Here is a 17,840-nt window from a genome sequence, read left to right on the forward strand (position 1 = left end):
GTAGTTTTAGGTCAAATATAAGCAGAAAATCTGAAAATTCTGAAATGTTCCCAAACTTTTTAAGCACAACTGTAACAGTCTGTAGGGAAGAAAGCTCGCTCTGTAACAGTTCAGCAGTAATTGCTATGAGCCCAGGATAATACAGGGCATATTGAGCGGGAATAGTTTAAGGATTTCTGCAGTTTTTGATGAGCAAGCAGCCTGGCTTCATAAATTATTGTTCTAAGGAATGACTGGCACTGCTCTGCACCGATTGTTTTAGCTTTTTATCTGTTATGGATAGAAAAGTTGGCCTGATTTTTCTTTCCTGGCTGTCACCAACGATTTCATTATTTGGAAACACAAAAAAAAAACACAAAAAGAGGTAAAAGGGATTAATTCACAGAGGGAATAACCTAAAACTCAGAGCAATAGAACGCGGCAGCTAAGGGGAAATAAGATAAGAGATGCATTAGCCTTTGGAACTTGGAAGACTGAGAAGGGAAAATGGTATACATACAAAGAAGAGTTAAATTAGCAGAGCTGTGTTTATCAAACACAGAAAGAGAGATAGATATGAGATAGATAGATAGATAGATAGATAGATAGATAGATAGATAGATAGATAGATAGATAGATAGATAGATAGATAGATAGATATTAGATAGATCGATCGATAGATAGATAGATAGATAGATAGATAATAGAAAAAATGTGATTAGAAATAAACTACTACTAACTATACTTGCTAGTTTACTCTCTGGCAAGAGAAGAGTTAAGGGGCAGGTAAGGAGGAAAGTGGATGCAGTCAAAGTTACCTATAAACTGCATTCAGCACTTGTTCCCTCCCACTTGTAAAAAGATCGAAGAGAAGGAAAGCAGAGAGATAACGCACATTAGGCTGTAGAGGAGGGGAAGACAAGCACATTCATCCAGCCTTGGAGGAGGTGACAGCATAAGGCAGCACTGCAGCCTCAGTGACACTGGACGATCCCAGCTATTCATTACACATATCTGCAGGCATCAGAATAGGCTCGTCATGTATGCCAATGGAAAGGTGGCACTGGTCACTGGAGCTGCACAGGGGATTGGCAGAGCTATGGTGGAGGAACTTTTGAACAAGGGAGCTGCGGTAAGTTGGTGAATGCCCCTGGGCTCTGCATGGACTTGTACAGACTGTAACAGCATGTAGAAGAGTTTAGCAGCTCTAGTTCATTGAGAAAACTATTTAAAGAGATCACAGCGAATCTCATTCCTATATTGAGCTGATATAAGTAGTGGCTAGTTACAGAACTAGAGTGCATTACTGAGTGTTGTAGTTCTCCAAAAGTTCCCTGGCACTGCTGAGGCTATATATATATATATATATATATATAGAGAGAGAGAGAGAGAGAGAGAGAGAGAGAGAGAGAGAGAGAGAGAGAGAGAGAGAGAGAGAGAGAGAGAGAGAGAGAGAGAGAGAGAGAGAGAGAGAGAGAGAGAGAGAAGTTTCTCAACAGAAAGAAGTTATATATTCCTTCCCAAGAGTAGCTGGTTGTTTCTTTCTCAGGACCAATTAGTGGGACTTCTTAGCAAGTTGATATACCACTGAGACTTGTAGTTCTGCACCACTTTCAATAGCTGTAGATCATCTCTCAGAGTTTATTGCCAAGAACTTAGTTAAAGACCTGTAAAATGTATTCCTGCTCAGGGTGACGTTCTGCATATTCTTTCTAGGAGTTCATAGCTGACACATGTAGTTCCACAAAGGTGGATAGCTTATTCTTGAGATAAAGAGGTATATGGCATGTTTCCTCTAAGGCCGCCTGCAGACGAGCGGAAATCCCGCCGCGGGATTTCCCGCGGGATTTCCGCCGCTGAAAGTCTGCATAGGAGTGCATTACAATACGCACTCCTATGCAGACGGCCACGGTTTGGCCGCGCGAAATCTTGCGCGGCAAACAAACCGCGGCATGTTCTAATTTTCTGCGGGGCACGCACTCACCTGGCCGCCGGCTCCGGTCTGCACATGCGCCGGCTGCGCGGCAGCCGGCACATCAAAGAGCCGGGGCCGCCAGGCGCGGGTGAGTACGCGCTCGTCCCTGCAGGCTCTGGGGTCGGATCGCGCGGCGAGATTTCTCGCTGCCGGATCCGACCCGCTCGTCTGCAGGCGGCCTAAGAGTTCCTTACTGAGACTTGTAGTTCCTCAGGCAGGTAGTTGAAGATTCACCCATAGACTTTTAAGGAGACTTGACTGTGACAACTGACTGTCATCTAATTCTGACAGCAGACTTAACACCTGACTCTGATCCCTGATTCTGACTAATATCTGACACTGACATCTCACTCTGAGTCCTGACTGTGGCTCTGACACCTGATTCTGGCACCTCACTGTGACGCCTGACTCTGTTACCTGATTCTGACTCTGACACCTGATTCTAACATCTATCTCTGAGGTCTGATTCTGAGAGCTGACTCTGATTCTTGATTCTGACAGCTGACTCTAACATCTGTCTCTGATACCTGAATCTGACATTTCCCCTCTGAGATATGACTCTTATACCTGACTGTGCCATCAGACTCTGAGACCTGTCATCAGACTCTGAGACCTTCCATCAGACTCTGAGACCTGCCATCAGACTCTGAGACCTGCCATCAGACTCTGAGACCTTCCATCAGACTCTGAGACCTGCCATCAGACTCTGAGACCTGCCATCAGGCTCTGAGACCTGCCATCAGGCTCTGAGACCTGCCATCAGGCTCTGAGACCTACCATCAGACTCTGAGACCTGCCATCAGGCTCTGAGACCTGCCATCAGACTCTGACACCTGCCATCAGACTCTGAGACTTGCCATCAGACTCTGAGACCTGCCATCAGACTCTGAGACCTGCCATCAGACTCTGAGACCTGCCATCATACTCTGAGACCTGCCATCAGACTCTGAGACCTGCCATCATACTCTGAAACCTGCCATCAGACTCTGAGACCTGCCATCAGACTCTGCCCCTTGACTCTAGTTATAGATTCACTCTGAGAATTGATTACTAAAACCTGTAGTCCTTCTTGTAAGTATCTATAGATTTACTCCCAGAATTCCTCACTGAAATGTGTAGTTCCTTTGAAGAGGAAGAACTTTATAGTATATTCACTCTCAGAGATATTTATTGAGACTTGAAATTCTTTAGTAGAAGAGAGGTAGTAGATAATGGTTATGCTTGTCCTCTCACAGTACATTGCTGGTGGAGAATAAACATTACTCACCAGATGTTATTCTGTATTTCCTCTGAATTTATTTTCCTGACATGTTTAGTTCTTTAGCAGCTGGAATCTCTAAGAGCTGATCTGTACATTCAATCTCAGGAGTTATGGCTGAGGTTTATAGTTCTTTACCAGATGCCGAGCCATATGTTTCAAACTTTCATGTTTCTTGATTTTGTGATTCAGTGGGTACCTTATAAGTAGCGTTGGAATAGGAATTTGCTTAAAGGAACACCAGGCAAAATAGCTACTGTATAGTACTAGGTATAGCACGGTGTATCATAACGTATGCAAAAATACCTCTGCAGCGCCACCTATTGGAAGGCAGCATTCCTGCAAGTCAATGTTAGACTCTTTATCCAAGCCTCGTAACAATGACTGGAAATTGAAAGCCAAGCCAGAATCCATGCACAGACAGTTGTTTAGGGGTGTTTGATCCTCATCAGTCTGCAATAGGTTTCTGGCTTGGCTAGCGAGAGGCCTATAATGTGAGTCAGGAACGATATTTGCTTAATACCCAGAGGAGCATGGATGGCCTTATAAGTCTCCTGACTCACTCACCTTCTAGGTGCTCTTTTCCAAGGAGAAAAGCTAGCCTTCCTTTCCTGATACAGTCATGTTAGGGCACTTTCACATGTAGCACTTTTGTTGTGGAAATTTCCACAACTGAAAATCAGATCCAATCATCTGAATGGTTGCTTCTGCAGCATGCACATAGATTTCTGCTGCAAGATGAGTGAGACAAAGCTATTGATTTCAATGGTTTCGTTTTGACTAGCGTGATTCTTAGCTTTTCTATGTACAAGAAAAGATAAGGCAGGACTTATCTTACTTTTTTTTTACCGTGCACATTAGTGAAAAATTTAAATGGTAAGAAAAAGGAAGACTTTTGACCTGTTCAAGCACAAATACACTCTGTAACAGCAAGTGTATGTGCGCATGCACTCGTTTGTTTAAGCCCTATGGGCGATTTGAGATGGCCGTATGCACAACTACTCTTGCTGCTATGGAGCATAGCTGTGCATGAATAGGATTTTTTCTTTTTTTCTTCCGGCCGTTCGAAATCTACTCCATAGCGCAGGAGTTAGTAAAAAACCATGGGAAGATAGATTCTACACTAACTTTCCTGGTAGTAGCATTAGCAATGTGCTGGAAAGATAGGGCAAGTCCCATCTTTTCTCAGATGTAGTATTGACCCTTTCCAATCCACTGTCTGACCTCTGAAGACATTATGATTTAAGGCTGTACAGCATCGATGTTGGAAGACATCCGTTGGGGTTCTCTTACTGTATGTTGCCAACCTCTCTGCTGTCAGAGCCTATCCAACGTGTCACCTCATGCAGTACTGGCTTTAGCCAGCATATAGCACCGTTGTATAAGAGCAGAAAAAGAGTAAGCCCCCTAGGAAAACCAGGATACAAATTGGATTGGAATGGGTTAAAGGGGTTGTCCCGCGGCAGCAAGTGGGTCTATACACTTCTGTATGGCCATATTAATGCACTTTGTAATGTACATTGTGCATTAATTATGAGCCATACAGAAGTTATAAAAAGTTTTATACTTACCTGCTCCGTTGCTGGCGTCCTCGTTCCCATGGAGCCGACTAATTTTCGCCCTCCGATGGCCAAATTAGCCGCGCTTGCGCAGTCCGGGTCTTCTGCTGTCTTCAATGGGGCCGCTCGTGCAGAATGCCGGCTCCGTGTAGCTCCGCCCCGTCACGTGCCGATTCCAGCCAATCAGGAGGCTGGAATCGGCAATGGACCGCACAGAAGAGCTGCGGTCCACGGAGGGAGCAGACCCCGGCGGCCATCTTCAGCAGGTGAGTATGAAGACGCCGGACCGCCGGGATTCAGGTAAGCACTCTCCGGTTTGTTTTTTTAACCCCTGCATCGGGGTTGTCTCGCGCCGAACGGGGGGGGGGGGGGGGTTAAAAAAAAAAAAAACCCGTTTCGGCGCGGGACAACCCCTTTAACTCTCGAGAAAAGAGCTAGTGAAAATGAAACCATTCAAATCAATGGTTTTATTTCATCCTGTTATGTGGCCATGATTCTCACGGTTGTCCGGAACTTTTGGGATTTTCCCTATTGATGACTTATCCTCAGGATAGGTCAACAAAAGATGACTAACATGGGTCCACTGCTCAGGATGCCCACTGATCAGCTGATTCTTGTCACTATGGACAGCACAGGAAGCAGATCTTGGGAATCAGCTGATAGGCAGGAATCTTTTGCGGCAGACCTCTGCTGATCATCTATTGATGACCTATCCTGAAGATAGGTTATCGATAGAAAGAAATCCCAAAAGTCCCAGACAACCGTTTAATGGCCTGTGCTATTGCTTTTACCTTAACGTACCCATTTGAAGAGCTTTGAAATCTTTTTTTATCTTAGTAAAACATACAATACACTTATTGCAGAGTAATGCATAAGTGTTGGCCTCATAATTAGTGATGAGTGAACGTTTCAAAGGTTCACCAAATAGCAGTAAAAAGTTTGGTTCAGCCAAATTAGTTTGAATCAAACTGGAACTTCACCAATACCCCTAACTGGTGTATAATGTAGTGGTGAAATTTTAGTGGACTCGACTGACACAAACCACCCAAGGTTTGAATTTGTGCTGAACCCAAATTTTTAGCAAAGTTTTACCCAAAACAAGGTTCATCCATTTTGGTTAGTTCAACACTATTCATACTTTAAGCATAGAGACATGTAGGGAAATAAGACAGGATGGTAAGTAACAATTGTCTTTTGTCACCTCTGTACTATGACTCTACTATTATTTGAAATGCAAATTGCCAGCTAAGACGTAAGCAGCATCTAACTTATCATTAAAAGATTTACATGTTTTGGAATGCTTGACTGAACGAGGTAATATTGTAATGATAGGTTTGGAGCAGCAGGACACATACGTCAAAGTAGAAATAACTGCATTTCACCGACCTTCGCAACTCTGCATGTTTTAACAAGAGTTGTACAATCTTAGCCATCGTATTAGGTAACCTCAGAATTTCTTGCATGTGATCTGTGATCATATGCTAACTTTTAAGTTGTAGCAGAAGTTCTACGTGTTTCCTAATATACATCGAAGGATTTCTAATTTCTGCAAACTCGGCATTTTGCTATGCAGTGCCTCTAGCAGTGTATGTTAACAAGATGCCAAGAATGTATTTGCTGAGGAGCTGATTCTCCTGGACAGTAAGCTCATTAACCATATTTGATCTTTTATGGTTAGTTGATTTCATAAGTCCTGCTCAATATTCTCAATGCCATTGTCTTCTCCTACATGTCCTGTGCGCAAGACTTTGCTACTATAATTCTTATATTACATATTGACCTTGGCACTTTTACTGCTACTGTTTCTACTCTGGAATTACGTTGGTAGCACAACTGATTATCTAGCAAGCTTCCGTATGTAATGACATCAGGTACTTTTATTGTTACAGAGTGTACTTCATAATGACCTCAGTAACTCTGGATCTGTGTACTGTGTGATCTCAGTAAACTGAATATAATAACTGCCTTTTGCCCAGTGCACACTGTTCTACTCTCAAAATACCCTCTATTCCTGTGTGAAGAGAGTACTTCCCATACCAAATACATTTCCCAGGTAACACAAAATCATATAGATGTCCATAGATTTAATTAGTGAGATGTGGGAAGAAGGCTTAAATGGGCTATATCAGTGATGGCGAAGCTTTTAGAGACCGAGTGCACAAACTGTAACCCAAAACCTACCTATTTATCGCAAAGTGCCAGCATGTCAGGGGGTGGGGCTTATCACAATGCATGATTTTACCCCCGTCGTTCTAAACAGGACAGGCTTGCTTCAAAATAGACAGCGTGCAGACTTTGACTGCTTTTTTTGGATGCAGAAATACTGCAGATTGTCCTCAGCGGAAATTCCTGTGGAAAATTCTGCAGCATTTCCGCATCCAAAAAGCAGTGAAAATCTGCACGCTTCTATTTTGAAACAGCCCTGCCCATTTCTGCCACATGTAAAGATACCCCAGCGGTAATAGTGCCCTCCCCCCCCACGGCCCCAGCGATACTAGTGACCCCCCAGTGGCCCCAGCGATATTAGTGACCCCCCGGTGGCCCCAGCGATATTAGTGACCCCCCCCCAGTGGCCCTAGCAATAATAAGGAACCCCTCTAGCTGCCCCAGCAGTAAAAGTGCCCCCCCTTAGCAGTAATAGTGACACCCCACAGCAGCCCTCCATTCCCCCTAGACCAGTGATGGCGAACCTTTTAGAGACCGAGTGCCCAAACTGCAACTCAAAACCCACTTATTTATTGTAAAGTGCCAACAAGTCAGGGGGCGGGGCTTATCACGACGTATGATTTTTACCCCCGTCGTTCTTAAAAGGACAAGGCTGTTTCAAAATAGACAGCGTGCAGATTTTGACTTCTTTTGCATGCGAAAATGCTGTGGAATTTGCCATGGAAATTTCCGCTGAGGACATTCTGCAGCATTTCCACCTCGTGTAAACATATCCCAGCAGTGATATTGACCCCCCCCCCCCAGAGCGGCCCCAGCAGTAAGGGTGACCCCCCCCCAGAGCAGCCCCAGTGCCAATGGTGACTCCCCCAGAGCGGCTTTAGTGGTTATAGTGACCCCGCACAGCGGCCCCATCGGTAATAGTGACACCGCACCGTGGCCCCAGTCATAATAGTGACATCCCACAGTGCCCCCCCAGTAGTAATAGTGACACCACACAGTGGTCTCGGTGGTAATAGTGACATCCCACAGCAGCCCCAGCGGTAATAGTGACACCCCACAGTGGCCCCAGTAGTAATAGTGACACTTCACAGCATCCCCGGTAGTAATAGTGACATCCCACAGTAGCCAGTAGTAATAGTGACATCCCACAGTGGCCCCCAGTAGTAATAGCGACATTCCACAGTGGCCTATGTAGTAATATAGCCCCTTCCTCTGAGACCCAAATCCCCCCCACCCCCACCTCCTCTGCTTGGCGCTGTTGCTGCCACTGATCCCAGGAGTATACTGGGATGTGCTGCCAGACACCTCCTCCCCTCCCCTGCTCTCGTGGAACCAAGTAGGAGACGTCAGAGGAGGGGGAGGAGGATCCCGGCTGCACACTGACATCACAGTGTGCACCAGGATCAGCGCCTCTAGCAGCGCTGCTGTGTGAATACCAGCAGGGGAGATGCGGCACCGCTGCCAGTATTTACTAATGTGGTGAGTGGCCGACGTCGGCGAGTGCCAGCTGGGAAGGCTCTGAGTGCCGCCTCTGGCACGCGTGCCATAGGTTCGCCACCACTGCCCCAGACCCACATACTTACCCCCTCCGCCTCCTCGTGGAAGTGCCGCTGCTCCTCTGCCCGGCGCGCCGCCAGCAGCCCTGACTGCGGGGTGCACGCTGATGTCGTTGTGCTGCCAGACGCCTCCTCACCTGCTCTCGCGGAATCAAGTAGGAGACGTCAGGGGAGGGGGGAGGAGGATCCCGGCTGCACACTGATGTCACATTGTGGCCTGGATCAGCACCGCTAGCAGCGCTGCTGAGTGAATGCCGTCAGGGAAGCCGCGGCCGCTGCTGGTATTCACTAACGTGGTGAGCGGCCGACGGCAACCCGTGCCAGCCGGGAGGGCTCTGAGTGCCACCTCTGGCATGCATGCCATAGGTTCGCCACCACTGGGCTATATGCTTGACACATACAGTATACCATGTGTCCACCCAAATAGTCTAAGTGGGTTCTTTATCTCATAGCATGCAGAACTCAATAAACGATATATACATTGGCTGCTAAACACTTTTTAAGAGTTCTTTCCAAGCCATGAGTAATTGCAATGAAGGACAAATAAACATTTATATCACTTGAACAAACATGCAAAAGGTACTAAGAAAAAGAATACATCCAAACTTCTGTGTGCGCAAAGTATCTTCATCATTGTGTAGGAACATGAATTGCAGCAATGGCAGCTGTGACCAGGCCCCAAGGGAAGAAAGGATTATGGTTATTATCTCAATTCCACTGTAACAAAACTCCACTAGACCTCACATCTGCTGATCTGTTCCATTTAATATGAAATGCTGAATTTCACACAAAAAAATCCTGTGTCTATGTAAACACAGCTTGTACTGAGTTGCCTATTTTTTTGTTTATTGTACCTTTAGTTTGATGTAACTTTTCAGAAGAAGCTGTTGTGTGTGCACGTGAGGTGCAGCACTATATCTGGTAGGATTGGTTTCCTACATTTACAACCATTTAATCCTCTACAGGCTTCATCTCTGATTCTCAGTTTTCCCTGAACTGGTTGGTGGAGACTAGTTGTTATGATGGTTCCCATACTCTGCACACGCAAAGTAGAGGAGATTCTGCTTCCCTATCAATATGTCTCATATACAGAGAAGTAGAAGCCTCATGGAGAACATTATAGAGCAGTTTCTGTGAGACAGTAAAACATTTAGGCTGCCTGTCCACGGGCGTTGCGGTATCCCGCAGCGGATCTCTGCTGCAGGAGCAGACGCCTGGGAGCAGGAGCTAGCAGACGGATCTCAGCTGTCAGCCTATTTGACAGATAGGCTGACCGCGGAGAATCGCGGCAATTTGCAGCATGGCGGGAATTGCCAACCGTGACTGGAGAATCAGAATGATTTTCCGCTCGTGGACAGGGGGCCGCTATGGAAAGCTTCAGACAGTGTGATTCGCCGGCGGAATCACGCCCTTGAACAGGAGCCCTTACAGTTAGCTGCAGCATCATATCCGTATATCTGTTTCTCTGCTTACCTTCCTCCCTCCTTTTCTTTCTATAGACTTCTATGGACAGCTTGCAATCTGATTTGTTAATGAGCTGTTAGTTGTCTACCAAGGTGGATTTCAGTTGTTTTCATAGTGAGTTAAAAGCTTTGCACTTGTACCTTGCAGATTAGTGGGGGTCTCACCACTGAGACCAGCACCAATCCCCAGAACAGGGGTCCCGTTTCCCCCATTTTCCTCACTGTGGGCTAATTGCACCCGCTGCAGTGAGGAGGAGACTGAATGTAGTGCTGGTCGTGCAAGCATGCTGATGCTCCATTCACTTTCAATGGGACTACAGAGATAGCTGAGTGGCAAGCACTTGGGTATTTCTGTCACCCCTATTGAAATGAATGGAGAGCTGACCGCATGTGCTTATCCAGCGCTCCATTCATTCTAACATCATTGTGGAGGGAGAAGTAACTCTTGCAAGGACAGGCAGAGGGGGGACACAGGACCTCGTTCCCGAGATTGGTGGAGGTCTCAGCGGTTAGACTCCACCTATCAGCAAGTTATCCTCTATCTTGTGGATAGGAGATGACTTCTGATCTTGGTACAACAGTTTAGGCGGGTGAGGGAGAAGGGGCCTGATAAGTAAGGAAAGAAAATATATATTTTTTTATATTCATCTGTATTGTTGCAGAAAGTGCATTGCCTATTTAAAAAAACTTTGAACAATTTTAGAAACTTTGTTATTGAGTCATATTTGCAATAGGACAAAGGAGTTATATTGCCCTATTGACCAGGTCGGTGGGATAAATTTTGCCTTGCTCAGATCCCCTACAAATAGTGGTGAAATATAAAAATTAGAAGGTTTGTTCATAGTAACATACATAGTAACATAGTTCATAAGGCTGAATGAAGACAATGTCCATCTAGTCCAGCCTGTTATCCTCCTGTTTTGTTGATCCAGAGGAAGGCAAAAAACCCCAAGAGCAGAAGCCAATTAGCCCTTTTGGGGAAAAAATTCCTTCCCGACTCCCTAATGGCAATCAGACTGTTCCCTGGATCAACCCCTAATAGTTCCTACCTGCCTGTATACCCGGATTAACAAATAACCTTAGATTTATAGCCTATAATATCCTTCCTCTCCAGAAAGACATCAAGTCCCCTTTTAAACTCCTCTAAGGATTTTGCCATCACTACGTCCTCAGGCAGAGAGTTCACAGTCTAGCTGCTCTAACAGTAAAGAACGCCTTTCTATGTTGGTGATGAAACCTGCTTTCCTCTAAACGTAGCGGATGCGCTCTTGTTACCGTTGCAGTCCTGGGTATAAACAGATTCTGGGAGATCCTTGTATTGTCCCCTCTTGTACTTACACATAGTTATTTGGTCGCCTCTTAACCTTCTTTTTTCCAGAGTAAATAATCCCAATTTGGATAGCCTCTCTGGGTATTCCAGTCCCGTCATTCCATGTATTAGTTTAGTTGCCCTTCTTTGAACCCCCTCCAATACCGTAACATCTTTCCTGAGCACCGGTGACCAGAACTGTACACAGTATTCCATGTGAGGCCTGACAAGTGCCTTATATAATAGAAGGATAAAGTTCTCGTCCTTCACCCCTATACCTCTTTTAATGCATCCCAAAACTTTATTTGCCTTTGCAGCAGCTGATTGGCATTGGTTACTCCAGTTTAGTCTACAATCCACTAGTACCCCCAGGTCTTTTTCCATTTCACTTTTCCCTAGCGGTACCCCATTAAGTGAATATTGGTAACATCCATTCTTGCTGCCCATGTGCATAACCTTACATTTATCAACATTGAACTTCATTTGCCATTTTGTCTGCCCAAGCCCCCAGCCTATCTAGGTCAGTTTGTAGCCGCACATTGTCCTCCATTGCATTAATTATATTGTATAATTTTGTGTCATCTGCAAATATTGATATTTTACTGTGTAGCCCCTCTATCAGATCATTGATAAATATATTGCACAGAATGGGGCCCAATACTGAACCCTGTGGCACCCCACTAGTGACTGTGGCCCAATCAGAGTATGAACTATTTATTACCACCCGCTGCTTTCTATCATTGAGCCAATTTTTAACCCAGTTACACACGTTTTCACCCAATCCAAGCTATCTCATTTTGTATATTAGCCTATTATGTGGCACGGTGTCAAACGCTTTAGAGAAGTCCAGATATATGAGATCAAAAGACTCTCCCAGGTCCAGCTTAGAGCTTACTTCATCGTAGAAACTGATCAGATTTGTCTGACATGAGCGACCCTTCATGAATCCATGCTGGTGAGGAGTTATTCCCTTGTTCTCCCTGAGGTGCTCATCGATGGCGTCTCTCAGAATCCCCTCGAAAAAATTTTCCCGTTACTGAGGTGAGACTTACCGGCCTGTAGTTACCAGGCTCACTTTTGGTCCCCTTTTTATAAATTGGAACCACGTTGGCAATGCGCCAATCCAATGGTACAACACCGGTCTTGATAGTGTCTAGAAATATTAGGTATAGCGGCCTAGCTATCTCATCACTTAGTTCCCTTAGTATCCTTGGGTGTATTCCATCTGGGCCTGGCGATTTATCGATTTTAATCTTCTTTAACCTGTTCCGCACTTCCTCCTGCGTTAGGTATGACATATTTTGCGAGCGGTTTATTTTATTCCCCTGTATCTCGTGTGGGATTTCCTTTTCGTTTGTGAATACGCTTGAAAATAAACTATTTAATAGATTTGCCTTCCCTCCATCATCTTCAACGATTCCTCCTGCATTATTTGTTAAAGGGCCAGTGCTCTCCCTGCAAATCCTTTTGCTGTTAATATAGTGGAAAAATTGTTTTGGGTTGTTTTTGCTCTCTTTGGCGATCACTCTTTCCGCCTGCTCCTTAGCAATTTTGATCGTATTTTTGCATATTTAGTTTTTTTCCCTGTACGATTTTAGCGCTTCTTCGCTGCCTTCTTGCTTTAGTAGTTTGAACGCTTTCTTTTTTTCGTTTATTGCCCCTCTTACCGTCTTGTCGAGCCACATTGGTTTCCTTTTAGTTGAGTTTCTTTTATTTTTAAAGGGAATAAACTGCTCACATGAGGTGATTAGGATCCTTTTGAACTTTTCCCATTTGTCCTCTGTACTGATATTTTTGAGGATGTTGTCCCATTTAATGTTACCCATAGTAGTTCTAAGCTGATCAAATTTTGCTTTACTAAAGTTTAGTTTGTTTGTCGCTCCTTGATAAGGCTTCTTATTGAATGACAGCTGGAAGTTGATTATATTGTGGTCACTGTTCTCCAAGTGCCCCTCAACCTGTACCCCCTTTATTCGGTCCAGTTTGTTAGTTAGTACTAGGTCCAGAATGGCCCTCTCTCTTGTTGATTCCTGCACTAGTTGGTTCAGGTAATTATCTTTAATTACTCTCAAGAACTTATCACCCCTGTGAGATTTGCAGGTCTCATTTTCCCATATTATATCTGGATAATTAAAGTCCCCCATTATAATTACTTCGTTGCGCTTTGACACCTCTTCTATCTGCCTTAATAGTAAGTTTTCAGTTTCTTCTGTTGCTTTTGGTGGTCTATAGAAGACCCCTATCAGGATTTTGTTATTTTTTCTTCCCTGTATTTCTACCCACAGAGATTCCACCTGTTCGTCTCCTACACCTATGTCCTCCCGTAGTCTCGGATTTAAGTTCGATTTGACGTACAGACATACCCCTCCCCCTTTCTGGTTCCTTCGGTCTCTTCTGAAGAGATTGTACCCCTGTAAATTTGCTGCCCAATCGCACTTTTCATCAAGCCATGTTTCCGTTATTCCAACTATATCATAACTCTCATCAGTCATTCTTGCTTCAAGCTCACCCACTTTACCAATCAGACTTCGTGCATTTGTGGTCATACAATTGATATCGTTATTTTTGAGGGGTTTTTGTTCAGTATATAATTTTTTGTTAAAACTAGGTCTCCCATGGCAAAAAATAACAAATCAGCTAATGATCATTTCTCTTGACTCCCCACAAGTCGCCAATGGGCAGATCCTGGTCTTTTCTTCGATGCACTTTTTATAAGCTTCAGCAGCTTATGTATGGGACATCACAGGCTTTGCAGCCAATCACAGATCTCGGCGATCGATTGCTTAGTTTTGTGATTGGCCGCAACAGCCTGTATTGTCCTGTACACAAGCTGCTGCAGCTTGTAAACAATTTGTCACAGCCGGAACCCAGAGCTGTTGGCGGGGGACTTTCAAGAAGCATAGTCAGTTAGGAGCAAAGAGATCAAAAATTGTATATAGTGAAATATGCTTCATTTTGCAATTGCAAATACACATCAACTTGAAGTTATCACATCTGGAAGCATGCTTGTAGCAAATACTAGGCCTTCAAGACAAGAATAAGCTGCAGGAAGGAATGTGAAATTATCTGATAATTATGAGAAACACAAGCAGCAGGAAGAGAAGAAGGATACACAAGTAGCACAAACACACTTACTTGGGTGTAAGATACAATTAGATCAGAACACCATCAGTTTCCGTGTTTTTTTTCCATACATGAAGACATTTGTGTCATAAGATAAGTAGGATGAGTGGCTTATTAAGTTGTTAGAATGAACATATTGTTCAGTACGAGGCTGATTGGGGTTTGTAAATAGACTGTACTCGGGGGGGGGGGGGGTTAAATGCATTTATAAATAAAGCTCGAGTGAGATGTATAGTCATTTGCTAATCCTGTGTTAGCCGGACAGGATACAAGCACTAGAGTATGAATTACTATTACATCATTCTAGTTAAGAGCTATCTATTAAGTTGGATGAGTAATTATTTCACATGTCCTAACACAGTCAAATTACATAAACCATTAGTTGTTGTGGGGAGAAGGTTCAAGAGTCCAGACGGCGCTCTGACACACTTCCCACATATTTTTCCACTTGTTGCGTATCTGTATGATGCTTCATATAGGGGGAAATGTCATAAAAGTCTTAACTAATGTTTTTCCTTAAGGAAAGAATAAAGTTTTGATGAATTGTTAATGAAGAGGAATTAATTGTGACCACAGTTTCCATGTGTGGCATAAGCCTTAGAGTAATTCATTTATCAGTTTACTGCATTTTATGATTGGTGTCTTCTAAGAAAGGCTTATCAGCAATGCATGTAGCATCCAGTTTCGACAGTTGTTTAGGTGATGGTAAAAATTTGCTGCTTTTAATTACATTTCAAATAGAAAGTTTCCAACTACAGAAATTCTGTCTTGTTATTGAAAAATGGCATTTATGGCTATAGCGACATACCGGTTGAAGGATGTCATCTTCTACATAAACTAATTAGCATAATAGGTTAAACATGGCTGCACTTGTCTTTTATACCCATAGTAAGTGGCAATGTTGGTGGCATTTCTAAAGTTTCTTAAATGAGTTAGGGCTAATGCCCATGGCCAGGTCGGATTCTGCCTGCGAAATCTCACAGCGGAATCAGACCCCCCCCCCCCCCCCCCCCCCAAGAGGTCCTATACTCACCTGTCCGGATCCACTGCAAGAGTGTCGGCCAGCGAGACAGTGTGCATGTGCAGTCCAGCGCATAACGTGCCAGCGCTGGAATATGAAGTGGATTCCTACGATACTTCTGCTGTGCCTACTTTTATAGACATTGGCAACATTTGTAAAAAGGCTCTGCAGGCTTTTATTTTATTCTTAGTGCATCTAATTAAAATATATCCTGGTAAACAACATTCCAATAAAGTTTGTTGTACCAGATGCACCATTGTAAATTAGTCCATCACTCTTATGAAAGCTCTCTAAAATAAATTCTTTGTTGCTCATAGCAACCAATCACAGCACAGCTTTCATTTTACCCAGCAGTAAGAAATTAAAGCTGTTCTGGGATTGGTTGCTATGTGCAACAAAGACACATTTTCTTTTAGCTAAGGTAAAAGGTAAAGTCCCCTGGTGCAAGCACCGAGTCGTGACCGACTCCTAGGGCGATATCACATTGTGACGATTTCTTGGCAGACTGTTTTGGTGGTGTGGTTTGCTACTGCCTTCCCCAGTCATCTTCTTTACCCCTTCATAAAAATGTAGTGTCAGGCTACTTTTTTGTGGCCCACCTAGTAGATGCTATGGTGATGATGAGTGAGTGTGTGAGGCATAGCATGTAGTTACATAATACATACACATCAGGGCAAAGTTGCTTTGATAACAAACTGCACCACTACAAGGGAAATGCAGTACGAGTAGGCAACTCTGTAATACATGGTCATGCTAAGTCTCTTATGGCTCATGTCCACAGGCGGATCAGACTCTGCATACCGGAGCCTGCAAGAGAATCCAACCCTGCCCACAGCCAAGGGCCCTGCTTATCCGAGAGGGTCTTCCTTTTTCTGTACTGCGGATTTGTGAGTTTTTTTCAAACTCCTGCTTTCCTGTGGAATTTGCGGCCCGTCTGCAGTGTCAGCTGTGCATGAGCCGCAGATAGAACGGCTTCCATTGAGTGGACGCTCAAAGTTAGTGTCCTGAGTCAGTAATTCCCCTCAATGATGATAATATGATCTAATAGTGGTCTGACCCTACTGATTTATTTTAGTTTCTTCACATTGTTTGTATAGCACTAACATTTCCACAGCACTGCATTAAGATTGTGGCCATTAACATCAGTCCACTACCCCAAAAGGGCTCACAATCTAATTAGCTTTATTTCAGACACACGCATAACTGGGTTCTAAATAAATAAAACATTTTTTACTGGACAATATAATAAATGTAATATTAGGGGTATTTTACTCTATAGCCCATGTTTTTCCTGTTTTGTAGCTTTTCTTTTTTTGCATCTGATTTCCACTATAAATATTCTGTATCAACAGTTTTTAAGAGCATATTTCCTGTTCACTATAAATAGACGATGTTATGTTGAAGCTTAGGAATCCTACATGTTCAACCAGTTATCTTTATGCGTTACAAGAATTATGTGGACGTGTCTGTTCTGATAAATTCCTAGCATCAATATTTGTAAGCAACTTCTGGAGTGGGAGCTCCTCCAAGCCGGATCCCGTCTTCCTCCTCTATTGCACATGAGTGTTCCTCTGCAGACTCTCGTAATGAACAAACATTTTGTGTCCAAACAACTTGACAAAAATCAAATCAAATCAAGGAACATGTAGTTTCTATTAGTCACCAAAGATACTATTAAATCAAAGAGATCAAGCCTTTGAAATATTTTACTGACGTGTCTGGAGGAATGTGAGGAGGATTATCATTACTTACAATCTGTTGCTTCCAAAGTCTCAGAACTGATAGAAGTTCACAGTGGAAGAGATTCTTTTAAACCACCAAAAAGACTATCTTGAATAAAGTTTATTAACAAATTACTAAAGTGGAATTATACCTTAAAGGCACACACAGGGTTCCCCATAGGAGTGTGCAACCTGCCGCTGCTGAAGAGAAAATCACAGCCTACCATTTGAAGCTTCCAGACACCATTTATGTTAATATCATTTGTATAACTCTATCATTCAGACATATATAGCACTGTTATTAGATGTATGAAACTGTTATTTGGTTACCATATGTTGGTATTATTAGAGCACTATGTAGTAGTATTCACTTAGGCATGTTAGGGTACTGCTCCTTAGGCACTGTCTAGTACAGGGTTATAGTAAATGATCTTTCCAATTTAAAAAACACTCATAACTCACGTTTAATGACACTTGTATACATAAGTTTGATATCAATGGAAACGGAAACTCAAAAAGTTTTGTTGCACACTGTCAAAAATGTTTTGCATATCAGAGGTGTTCAATGTGAGCCCCTTTGTCACTCAACACACATGGAGTCTGTAGTTGAGTTCCTGCCATACACATTGTAGCGGATCATGATTAACTTATGCAATGGCTTATTTATAGATCATGCTTGGTGGGGGGTAAGGGATGTATGTAGACTCTAA

The 17,840-nt window shown here is 43.6% G+C and overlaps 1 protein-coding gene across 1 annotated transcript in view; it reads left to right on the forward strand.

Moving 5' to 3' along the window:
- The first annotated feature begins 842 nt into the window (after nt 1-842).
- The window catches only part of HPGD (15-hydroxyprostaglandin dehydrogenase), a 63,322-nt gene continuing 46,324 nt past the window's right edge, over nt 843-17,840 (forward strand). The window contains exon 1 of the mRNA XM_066573516.1: nt 843-1,111. Within this exon, the coding sequence (XP_066429613.1) occupies nt 1,019-1,111 (93 nt within the window). The 5' untranslated portion in view covers nt 843-1,018. The remainder of the gene's footprint in view (nt 1,112-17,840) is intronic.

The sequence above is a fragment of the Eleutherodactylus coqui genome, chromosome 7 (assembly GCF_035609145.1).
Source record: "Eleutherodactylus coqui strain aEleCoq1 chromosome 7, aEleCoq1.hap1, whole genome shotgun sequence".
Lineage (NCBI taxonomy): Eukaryota > Metazoa > Chordata > Amphibia > Anura > Eleutherodactylidae > Eleutherodactylus > Eleutherodactylus coqui.